This window comes from Zootoca vivipara, chromosome Z1, assembly GCF_965207765.1.
Source record: "Zootoca vivipara chromosome Z1, rZooViv2.hap1.1, whole genome shotgun sequence".
NCBI classification, from domain to species: domain Eukaryota; kingdom Metazoa; phylum Chordata; class Lepidosauria; order Squamata; family Lacertidae; genus Zootoca; species Zootoca vivipara.
Window position 1 is genome coordinate 25748333 of NC_142583.1, and position 12469 is coordinate 25760801.

At 38.2% G+C, this 12469-nt stretch overlaps 1 protein-coding gene across 6 annotated transcripts in view; it reads right to left on the minus strand.

Moving 5' to 3' along the window:
• TENM3 (teneurin transmembrane protein 3) overlaps window positions 1-12469 on the minus strand; it is a 1254397-nt gene that overhangs the window by 307042 nt on the left and 934886 nt on the right. For all 6 annotated transcript variants that reach the window (XM_088659538.1, XM_088659546.1, XM_088659521.1 and 3 more), the window contains one exon: window positions 266-568. In XM_088659538.1, the coding sequence (XP_088515664.1) occupies window positions 266-497 (232 nt within the window). In that variant the 5' untranslated portion in view covers window positions 498-568. The remainder of the gene's footprint in view (window positions 1-265; window positions 569-12469) is intronic.

Consider the following 12469-nt stretch of genomic DNA (forward strand, 5'->3'; position numbering starts at 1 on the left):
ATTTGATTTGGAATATACATAGGAAAGAGGACATTCTCAGCAAACCTTAGAGATTAAATCAGAGTATTTTTTTAAAGTAATGATCATGTCTAAATCCCCTGCCATTTGTTAAAGGAGTGTAAAGCAAATGCAATAGTATTATGAGATAAATTTCAAACATTCCTGAACCATTTATAAGACTGACATTAAGGGATCACCTAAAGTATGAATTCTGCATACTGGTATACAAATGTATCTGTTAACTGCATAATAATATTATGCCTACCTTGTCTGCTATACTCATCTGACTCCCGGTGGACCAAGTCTTTTACCCGGTTTCCATACAGCAATCTGGAGGAATCATGATCAAAAGCTTTTAAAGTTTCACTTGAGCTGTAGGACTTCTGTGTAGGAACTCTGCACTCATCGTTTTCTGTTGAAGAATTTGTGTAACGCCTTTCCTTGTCTCTTCTGCCCTTTGTCAGGGAGCAATAAGGCCTGCGTTCTTTCACATCCATGCTTCATTCCTTCTGTATGCACATCAGGCCAGATAACTTGAAATTCTGATCTACATTCAATTTAAGTCCACCTGTAAAAGGATTAAACAGATAATATATAATTTATATATTTGTATAATACTATATATGCATAATCAGGTATGTAAGTAATAGGAGCAAAATTACTAATCAAACTACATAAAGCTGACTTTTAGCTGTAATTGAACTGTGTTTGAGAGAGACCAACAAAAGGTAATTATTTAACAGGATGACCGATACCTTAGCTGAGAGATCTTGGCCAACAAAGAAAATTACAGCATGAAACCCACAATCCCAAACTAGGGAGTTATTCCCACTGAGTAAGTACAACTTGTTTCCAAGTAAACACACATAGGTTTGTATTATCTGGGTATAATCTACCAGAAATTGATGGCATGCTCTCTTAATGCCAACAAGTGAATACATCAGGGATGGGAAATGTTTTCTGGCCAGAACACTAGAATTTTACCTTCACCACCCCTTGCAGGCCAACGTTGGCAGGTGGGTGGCAATGTCTACCTGTCAATTGCCTGGCATCACAGTGATTTGTTGCAACTTTGAAAGCAAGCAGAGCACTTTCAAACAGCCCTTTGTAAACTTCCTCATGCAGGGAAGATTGTGTTTGAAAGCCTTGAGCAAGGTGTGCACCTACTGCCCAACATCTGACAGAGGGATCTCACCCAAAAAACAATGAGGGGGCTGAAAGTGCTCTGGACCCTAGGAGCTGGCACCTATGCACAGAAGCATATATGAATATAACAGAGAAAGCAATTATGTGAATTTTCACTCAACAGGTAGACAGCAATTTCTATGACACAATAATAATTTATTGTAGATTTTAAAATTTATGAAATGGGCTTTGCACAAATGACTGTGCCACTATTTTGTCTTGAGGCATAAAAAAACCTCTGAGAACTTAAATAACTGATGGCAGCTCTTGAACAGGGCTGCTATTTCTTGTAGTAACACGCCATTTCTCCCACCCACCTTTTGTCTTCAGGAGGCAGAACCTAATGATATCTTTTTCCTTCGTGCTCCTTTCAGTATTTGAAATATGCCACTTAATTAAAATACAAAGCTTGAGCAATGGAATGTGCCAGTTCCTTTGCAAAATAATATTACACTGAAATACAGAATTCATCACTACGCAATATCAAGCTGTGCTTCTTTCCTGACCAACAAAAGAAAACTAAAATTCCTTTCTATCTGCTCACTTATTGCCTTCAGAGCATTTTGTTTTAAACAAATTAATCAGTCATCTCCCTTAAACTGATTTGGAACATTTATTTAATTTGCAATCATATTGTGATTCAGAATTCAAAGAGGAACAGGTCTTTCATCATCTTGTCTTATCAAAACTAGTCTAGAGGGCTGAAATGCTTTCCTGTATGAATCTCAGGTTTTATATATGAAATAAATATTGTGAATACCACAATCATCCTTCTAAGAATTTTGTTACACAAAAATAATTTTGCAACACTTCAAAACTAGTAAGAAGAAGCATTTTCTCTTCATTTCGGAAGGTGAAGACCTCTTGCCCGAATGTCAATTCCTACGTATTAATACAAAAGTATTTCCAGTGCTTATCAGTGTACTACTCTGATAGAACATGATAGATATTTCTTTTTATCGAAACTGTGCACTGCTCCAGAAGGTCCAGAATTGCACTGATACCAGGGGATGAAAAGCCTGCCAACACCAGTATCTTTAATACAACTTCTATATTATTCCCGTATTTTCGCCATCAGTGTCCACGTTTGTCCTGAATTTAATTGTTGAAAGTGGTCATCCTTCTCTGAGAAAAAGGTTTGCATTCCTGCTCCTTCCATCCATTATAATTTCAGCTCAGCTAGCACCGTTTCCAATAAGCTTCTTTCCTCATCAAAGCTCACTGCTGCTCCTAAAGGTATCCATTCTAGGCTCTTTCCCCCTGCCATCCATTTTTCCAGTGCTACCCATATATTGTGATCTTGCAGTAGGAAACTGAAGGTATGCAACCATACCTTTAAAAATACTTTTAAAAGAAGAAGAAAGTATTTTGAAAGGGATATACGGTATGTGGAGGATACAATCAATAGAATCATTTCAAACCATTACACATGTTTTTCCTTCTCAGATATCTTCCTTTCCCCTACCAAACAATGTAGGGGATGATGAGAGTAGTGGGTGGCATCTGGGAATTTCCCTTCCCAAACAAGGAAGAAGGTGCCTGGAGCCCCCACCCATCCAGTTTCATATGGTATAAAGCTGATTATGTTCTTAGCATTGCTTAACATGTCTAGATTGGGGGGGGGGGAGGCAAGTGTGTAACAGACAGAAGGACAAAAATCAAATCATGTATCCCTTTATGTAAATCAAGAATTCACAGAATTACTCTGTAGAAAATTTGCCCCTTGAAAAGAAAACCAACTGAGTGCTTTTCCATGTGGAAAGACAAACATCCAATGTGTATTTAGAAAGGCAAGCAGTCTGATAGTAAAAAGCTTTCTGCAGTGTACTACAGTACAAACACTCCTCTAGAAAGCTGCAGAAGAGGAGTTGAACTACAAAGCATGAATTTCTTCTAAATTTAGAAGGGTATTTAATGTTGAAACTTAGAGATTGTCAATCAGCAAAGGAGGTCAAGAAAAATAAAATGTGCTTCTGGCGTTTTAGTGTAGAGTTTCTTGAAACTGTTGGCTTTTTTAAAAAAAATACGTTCACTACCACAATGCTGTCTCATTATTGCATGACATTTTCACCTTGTCATACTATGAACTTCTTCAAATTGAAGGCCTTTTTTCTCCGATCAAGAAATCAAAGTAGCTTCTGAACAGAGCAAACCAATGACAAATAACATGCAACTTTTAGAACTGAGGTTATAACTTTATGATCATTCTTTATGCCAAAAAGTACCTGAATAGTAAGTGAATTTAAGTGCCAACAAATTTGCTAACTTAAAGCATAAATGAACCCTTGGTCAAACTTTAGTATGTTTTCATCTTCTTTCTTATCCCTATCATGAGGAGCATGTTCTAATGGGAGTCACCAAAATGCTTTGTCTATCTTCATAAGATAAGTGAACCCCACCCCCACCAAAATTGCATAACTAACGATTTCAACAATTCAAACCATTTTTTAAAAACATGATGACATTAAAATACTTCATTACAAATTTTTTCCTATTTATTGCTCTCACATGCAAAGAAGTGTAAAGATTACTAAACAGGTTCTCCACAATTAATGAAATAAAGGCACAACATAAATTGTTTGGTACAGTTATTTTTCTTGATCTTTGTAGTTTTAACTGTATTTTGAAACAATGTATGATGTTCTTTTTATATTGTAAGCCATCTAGGAAATATTATTGATAGGTATTATTGATAGCTCTTGATAGGAACTCAGTTCAGGCAGCTCTCTGGTGGGCACTATTGCCAGTATAAGAGGTGCTTGTGGTAAGTTCCAGCACCCCTTTTCTTTTCTTTTTTATTGAAGATTTTCTTGATTTACAAAAATATGTGCAATGTCTCTCGTAACAGTTTCATTTGTTGAGACATTGGGAAGAAAAGGGAGAAAGAGGTAGATGGGGAGGGTGGGTGGGGTCGGGTGATGATGTTTCTATTTTGCTTAGTATATGTGGGGTTTTTTGTCAGTGTCGCTTGTGTAGGTTCTCTGCTGTTCGCTTGTGTTTCTTTTGTGGTGAGAGATGTTGGGGTTGGCCTAGGATATGGTTGTTCATTTGTGGTTGGCTGTGGTGGTCTTTGTTTGTGTGTGAGTGGGTTGGGTGGGTGGGTGTACCGGCACCTCTTTTTATACAAAAATAGCACTGATTAAAATAGCCAGGTGAATGATGCTCTATGTAATGCTTAATTCAGAATAATATTTCCGAAGATTAAATGTTTCATCTATAGTTTTCCTGGTATGTCAAAATAAACAGTTTGTCATGACCTGAAGGGACCATTTCATACACATGGATACTGTGTCAGAGGATGTTTCTTCAGAATTTTTTTAAATTCTTTTTTAAAGACTTAAAGACACACACACTCACTCACACTCACAGATGTTTATATCAACTGTGTGGACTTCTATATCTAGCTGGGAACTATACATGCTTAGGAGCAGGCTTCTGCATATATATCTGGAACTGCAATCACAGTGACAGAACAAGAAGCTGAGACTGCACATTTGGAGTCATTTCAGAGATCAAAATTCCATGCATATTAAATTTACAATGCATAATAAAAAAGTAATGGGCCAAAATGGTCAATACCTGAAAAGGTGTTTTTCCCTCTTTGAGGGAATTCCCTCTAATTCCCGCACAATTTCTGTTCTCATCCTGAAGCAAAGTTCTTAACCCGAGGTACTACCGGTATTTCTAGGTTAGCGGAGTCTGTAGCCTGTAGCGTCTGTAACCTGAAGTATTCCACCACTGGACTTTCGCCACCCAAAATATTGAAAGATACTTAAAACTTCCATTATACTAAATTAGGACGAAGTCTGATTGCTCTGCTCCTAACCCCAAGCACAACCAAGCTTTAAAAGGTAAGGTAACTCCAGTAATTCTATTAATGGTTAAGTACAGTACAAAGTTTCAGATCTCTTTAGAAACCTCAGTCTATTTTTTTTCTACAGTTTACTGATATAGAGTATGCCTAGAAGTAAAGTATATTAGAGGTAAGAAAAGGAGATGAAAATAGTGGATTTAATGGTTGGCTGTCAAAGAGGGAAAAATAACAATACTGCACTACATTGGTTCCACAGAGCTGCAAACATATATTATTATAACATGTATTTGAATTGTTGCTATGTAGATTAGGCTTTGGGGTCATGTTACAGTGTTAACTTCAATATCCAGCTAAGTTTTTAGCATGCCTGCAGGCCTTTTAAACTTCTATGGAAAATTACAGCATTCACTTCAGAACAGTAGTTTCATCCACCAAGTTCCTTTAAGGATTATTATGGTTTGGCAACATGATGCCAGTTCCAGCTAATGCATATGATGCCCTCATCATCCTTCATATGCTTTGTTTGTCCTCTGTAGGTTGTGTAGTTTTAAGAGAAAACATTTGGTTTAGATTCCTTTTTTTATGTAAAAAAACAACAGCTAAATTTGGGAGGCAATAACTAACAATACTGTATGGAAATTCTGCCTTAAAAAAACACAGCCACACACAAAGAGAGAAAAGTAAAATCTACAGTAAATCACAATTACAAATTCAAAATTGATGCTAATAACCATGCATCATATGGATGAAATCCACAGTGATTATAGCAATAGTTCACAAACTGGAGTAGGTTTCACAATGGAAACTTGGAGCAGAGTGGATAACTGGCAGGTGGGATCTAAAATCTTTTGTAACGAAGAATCAGCAATTGGCATATCCTTTAATATATGGTGTTGCTGACTTGTAAGAGTACCGAACCAGCACCTCTTTCCAAGCACTCTTATATAGGATGCTATTATCTCCTTCATATCTTCTGTTCACTAACAGTGGCTGAGATCAGTTTGATATCTCTTTAGTCTTCCAAAAACATCTTGTTTCTATAACTTTTCACTCTGTCCTTGGTTTACAAAAGCCTTAATTCCTTAAATATCTCTCAGTGCCCCTTTCATTATTTCAGGATTAATGCTACATAGATAAACCATCCATTTTCCTTTTACATTTTGCTAGGGAAAACTACGAGGAAAAAGAAGGAACAGAAGCCATGAATGAATGAATCTTTATTTGCGTGTGTAGAACCTTTAACCATCCCCAAATAAATTCAGACAAGACTCAAATTTTTGGTATGGTTTTTGGCAGAATTTAGGTCACAACTTTATTGATTACAATCAAGTGAGTGGTTGCATAGGCTCTGGTTCGACTAGCTCCCTGCACCCTTAAAGGTAGTGCTGACCCCAGGGCACATTGGAAGGCGGGGTCAAGCCAGTCCACCAGCCAGATGCCCCCCTGGACTCTGGCTCTGCGCTCAACCCCTCTCAGGGTTAACAAACCAATAGTCCCAGGATTCCTTTAATGGAATACCCATCACATAGAGATGGCCAGACTGCTCTGCCACCCCTATCACCTGAACCAGAGCCTATCCACAACCTTACAAGTTGTGACGATTTGCTATGCGGCAGGCAAAATCCAAATGGCACCAGCCAATCAGCCAAGTGGGGAAAATTCCTGCTGTGCCCGTCCCAACGACAGACGACACATGACGGCATAGCAAGGTCAAGCGTGCAAGCCCTAAATATAGGGAGAAGTGGGTGGGTGTTCCGATGCACTGGCCCAAAAGGGGAAGCTCAGGGACACGTGCAGGGCTTAAATAGAGTTCCCTGGATACAAATTTGCTGGCATCCGATTGGTCTGATTGCACCCAGCATCGAGGGACCTCTAATAGGGTGTTGTGGCCATCCAAACGTTCCCACCCACAACACAGGGTCTGGTTGCCAGGTCACACTGCAACACGTGCCCTCTTGTTAGGGAGGACCTGATTTGCGTCACCCACCAGCCATATCAATAAAACAACAATACGGTACAAAGAATAGAAATAAAAAGTCTATATAAAATACATTTTAGGGTTTTGAATGATTTTTTTTCCTGGCCACAGCTATGGACAAAAGAAACACAAAGAGAGAGTAAAATTAAAAGAAACCCATAAACAACAAAATATTAGTTGGTCGGAGCAATAATTTAAAACAAAAAACAACAACTGTATAAGATCACTTTTCCAAAACTGAGAAGGCAGGTGATCTCAACACTGGATAATCCTCCTTTTAATCAAACTCCCTATTAAAAAGTGAATGTAATGTAAACACATTATGAGGCAACTTACTTATTTCTGCTCATGGAATTTTTCTGCTACTGTAGGAATCTAAATATAGTGATAAATGTCATATCTCTGCTCACTTGTGTAATAATGTATTAAGCCACTAATCAGTTCCAACATTCATTCTGAAACTGAAAATCTTTTTCAAAAGCAACAGAAACAGTTACTGTAAATTTATACAGATAACTTACTGACAGATGAAAATTGACTACTTCAAAATGTATATGAACAAATAATAAACAAAATATATTGGAACTGAACTTTGTGGTGTGTATTTATGCTGTTCTGTTGCCAGTCTCTTCCTGCTTTATATAGGAAGAGATCTATAAAACTTTAAAGTGGTAAATTAAGTAATCAGAAGTCAAAATAGTCTTAGGAGCAGAAGTGTACAAGGCAGTGCATTGTCTATTTTTAAAGGAAGACATAATATTGCATACTATTAGACTCTTAAGCTTATTCCTTTGTGAATTTATTAACTCTTAAGCAATAACCTCCTGGAATTTTTTTATTTTTAAAAATAACATTCTCTCAACAATAGAATACATTTTCACATATAAAAAAGGAGAAATAATAAACCAGTACAACTACTCTAACAGGAAAAGCTTAAATAAAAATTGGAGTTTTACATGGTGGCACGGGAATTAAGAATTGGCCAGTTCCACAAAAAAAGGACACAATTCACATAACTAATCATCCATAAAACCTATTACAAATAAACACAAGAAAAATTCAAAACACATAGAAGAGTGATGGAATTTCCACTTCAGTGACTGATAAAGTGAGATATGTCAGAAATCAACTGAGCTGGAAAAATGATGCTCTGAAGAGGTGCTTAAGATGATCTGTAGCTATGGTCTACCATTAGTCAAACTGATGACTCTTAATACATGGATATTTCGGGTCATCATATCTAGAATCTTAAATATCAGAAGACTGTCTTCATGTACAAAATAGCCAAGTATGATTCTGAAGTCGGTATTCTGAATAAAGAAGCCCTGTCACGAGACCAAAGCCAAAACTCTCTCCAAGCCATCAACAACCCCTATATTTTAAGATTAATCAAATACAAAATAGCACATGATCTGTTTTCTTTTATTTTCCAGTGCTGCAAAATGCACAGGTGGCTAGGGTGTAAAGCTGTTCACCAGACGGGCTTGATCTTTAACAAGTGCTGTACTAAATTTCACAGGCGGCTTGCTGGCACTCAGAATAGGTACCCCTTCTTCTCCTACCTCTCCCCGCCCTTACCCTTTTGAGTCAGAGGAACAGAGCAAGTCAGCAGAGGGGACTCCACAGAAACTGATGGAACAAGATTCTTTGGGTCTTGTGCTACTAGTTTCATAATCCCCACTGAGAACTTTATTTACTGAAGGTATTTATATACACTTTCATATTCAGGATTTCTAAACAGTGTACATAAAAAATCATGCAGAGAGCATACAGAGAAGAATAATTAATCATGAAAACAGAAATCTACCTTAAATTGTTTGCTGAAATAAGAAGCACTTGCCATGCACCTGAAATTCAGCAAGGAGGGTAACTGTCTACCGTAAGCTAGTTTATATCTTTTCATTGGTTTATAACATTTCCTCCTTGAGGAAAATTATTCCAATGACATCAGATATCTATCTGACATCAGATATCTACCCTTCATGAAAAAGCAAAAATTATTGGGGTCTTTGGAGAACCCACAGCTTGTCTCCTTTCCCAGACCTAATTAAGTGGGCCTTCAACCAGAGGGAGGAATATGCTGCCTTGAGTTCTGTCAGGGAAAAAGGCAGGGTATAAATAACATCATCATCATCATCATCATCAGGGGCACTTGGCTCTTCTCACTTTGTTTACTTTGAACAAAATTCAGTTTGCCTTGTAAGGAGGAGATAAACCACAATCCCACTACCACACTAAGCAAAGCCTTGGTTTGGTTGCTGCAACACACTGAGCTAAAAGAATGTAAAGAAATTTGTAGAAATTAATATCTACAAGAATCACATTTTTCTAAAAGAAAAGGTTGCATGCAAATTAATTTCAAAACATAAGCTGTCCTAGAAAATGTAGTTGTTGTTGGCATCTGTCTGTCTTGTGAGACAATGAAGTATGCCTCTGAGGGTGAGCGCATGTGGGCAGTGTGTATGGAGGTCCTGGGCTGCCCAGATGACAAGACTCACCCACTCCAGCCAGCGTCACTGATGTAGTCCAAAGGAAAGCAGAGAGCAATATGTTTGGCACCAGCTAGGCTGTGGGAGTTGCCGGAAAGAGGCAGACAAGATGCCATCCAACTGTCTTAGGGACTCCACTCTGGATTTGTGTAGAGTCACTCCTTAGCCGTGACTTCTACTGAATATATCCTGCAAGGCAACTGAGGTTTACAATCAGAGTCTTTCTTCTCCTAGATGGGCTGCCTTCCCAGGTTGATGATCCCCATCTGCCCCTCACTTCCCTCTACAGCATGGGCAGAAACTGCCTTCTTGACCATTGGACCCACTATTGGTCTTGTCTGCTCAATCCACCAGAGCCTGTTTGTCATTTAGGGGAAGTCTCTAACTCACTGAGGGTTTGAGACCCATTGGGTACCCTCACTTGGATTGTCAGCCAGTCAAATACGTTCAAGGTGAGGCTGCTGTCACATGCTGACAACTTCTAGGAGCCACAGGTGAGAAACAAAGGGAAGGTGAGAACCAGGGAACAAAGGTGGACAGACTACCCCAGAAAGAACACATGTCCCCCACCACAGGTACTACCCTTTCCTTAACACCCCATAAAATGTAGTAAATACAAATTAATCCAGCAAATACATAAGACTATCTGTTCAGTTCAGCACATATAAATTCAAATACTATATTTTCTTATATCTTTTCTTTAAATAAACATTATATTTAATGAATATAGACATTACAAGTGCCATAAAAAATCTAAATTATCATAATTTTCTTGTATTGCGTCAAAGCGATTTCACTTCAAAAGGGTACTTCATAAAATTATGAATCTGTTGAGAAAGCTTCAGTATGCAAACCAGAAACCATCAACAAACCATGCAAAACCACAGGGATGGGTAGCAAGCATCATAATCATTCACAAATATTCACCAACTTTTAGTGGTCTCCACCATTTGAAGGGTTATAATTTTGAGAATTATTCTGTAAAAAGCCTTCTTAAAGAAACCAATTGTGATCTAATTTGTTTGGAAACACCAGCAGCAGCCTAGCAAATAAAAGAACAGGGATTTCTGTAAGAGGTGGACTGAGAAGAGCAACATGCGGGAAGACATTAAGAACTGATCATTTGATTTGACATTGGGGGATTATTTGATAATAGTTTGGGGTGGATTGGAAGGGATTTAGTCAAGAGGATTTGATTGCTAGGTTATTGTGGTATATTTTTGTGGAGAGCAAAAATGAAATCTGACTTAGATTTTAACAAGAGAGATTTGTCTAAGGACAGTATCTTTTTGCTTAAAGAAAAGGGAGAATTGACAGCGAGAGGCAGGATTGCTTGAGAAGCAGCAGTGAAATGACTCATTTGAGTGAAAGAGAATCACATTCATGAGGGTTGAAAGGAATATGTGGGAAGAAATGCAGGTAGGAATGGTGGTGAAGGAGAAAGATGTTGAATTGCTATAGCCAAACAAAGGAAATGAAATAATACAAATGAAAGGGGAACAATTACTGTTCACTATAGAATAATAAAAATGGAGGAATGTGAACAATAAAACAGAAAACTTACAACTATACCAGCAAATTTAACAATGAAACAAAAACACGAAGCTAAGGTAGATCAAAAGACCTGTCTTTATTTCAGCTCACAAAAGCACTTATTCCTTGGTGGATTTATTTATAGATTTATTTAATTTTTAAAACGTATACCCCACACCTACTATCTAAGGCACTCAAGGCAGCTAACAAGCCACAATACAATAACATTATTCTAAAAATAATACAATCCCACCAATTAAATACCATAATGCTAGTTTTTTAAAAAACACAGTACCAATTCCAGCACAGCCAAGCACTAAACAAATTATCAGCCAAAGGTGTTTTTGAATGGTCATGTCTTTACCATACAGTGACATGGCCTGCTGTGCCTTACTTGGCGAGGCATTCCACAGGACCTCTGCCACCACAGAGAATGTATTGTATTAGCCTTCATTGCCATCAGCTGTGTCTCACAAAGTTAAGGTATCCAGAGAAAGGCTTCAAGGCATGCATGGAGGGATATGAAGAAGGAGGTGGTACTTAAAAACATGGGTCCTAAACTGATTAGAGCTTTGAAGGCTAACACTGGCACCTTGAAATAAGCCTATGAATCACCAGGTAGTCAGTTCAGGTGGTATAAGATTGATGTAATGGAATCTTAAGAACACATGAAGAGCCTGCTGGATCAGGCCATTGGCCCTTCTAGCCCAGCATTCTGTTCTCACAGTGGATGACCAGATGACCAGATGCCTGTAGAAAACACTCAAGCAGGATGTGAGCACCACAACACTTTTCCTACTGTGGTTTCGAGAAACTGGTACCAAGAAGCATTGTTGCCTCCAACTGTAGAGGCAGAGCATAACAATCATGGCTATTGATCTCTACTCCATAAATTTGTCGAATCCTCGTTTGAAGCCCTCATTGTTTCTGTGGGAGCGAGTTCCATAATTTAACTATGCCGTGCATGACAAAATGCTTTCTCTTTTTCTGCCCCTAATCTTCCAACAATCAGCTTCACTGGATGTCCACAGGTATGTGTATGTGTGTTTTGAGGGGTTTTTTGGGGGGGGGGACTTTTCTCTATCCACTTTCTCAATGCCATGCAAAATTTTATAAACTTATATAATGCCATCTATCATTTACCTTTTTTCTAAACTAAAATGTCACAAATGCCACAACCTGGTTTAGAGGATATCAGTGGTTACCAATCCTGCTGCTTCTGCTAGAGGCAGTAATGCTTTTGAATACAAGCTTCTGAAAAACATGGCAGGTGAGAGTTCTCTGGTGCTCAGGTCCTGCTTGTAGGTTTCACATGGGTTTCTGGTTGGCCACTGTGAGAACAGGATGCTGGACTAGCTGTGACTCCTGCATTGCTGGCAGTTGGACTAATGACCCTTGGGGTCCCTTCCAACACTACAATTCTATGCATCTGGAATATTTACTATGATCTGTAATCTACTGGACATGTAA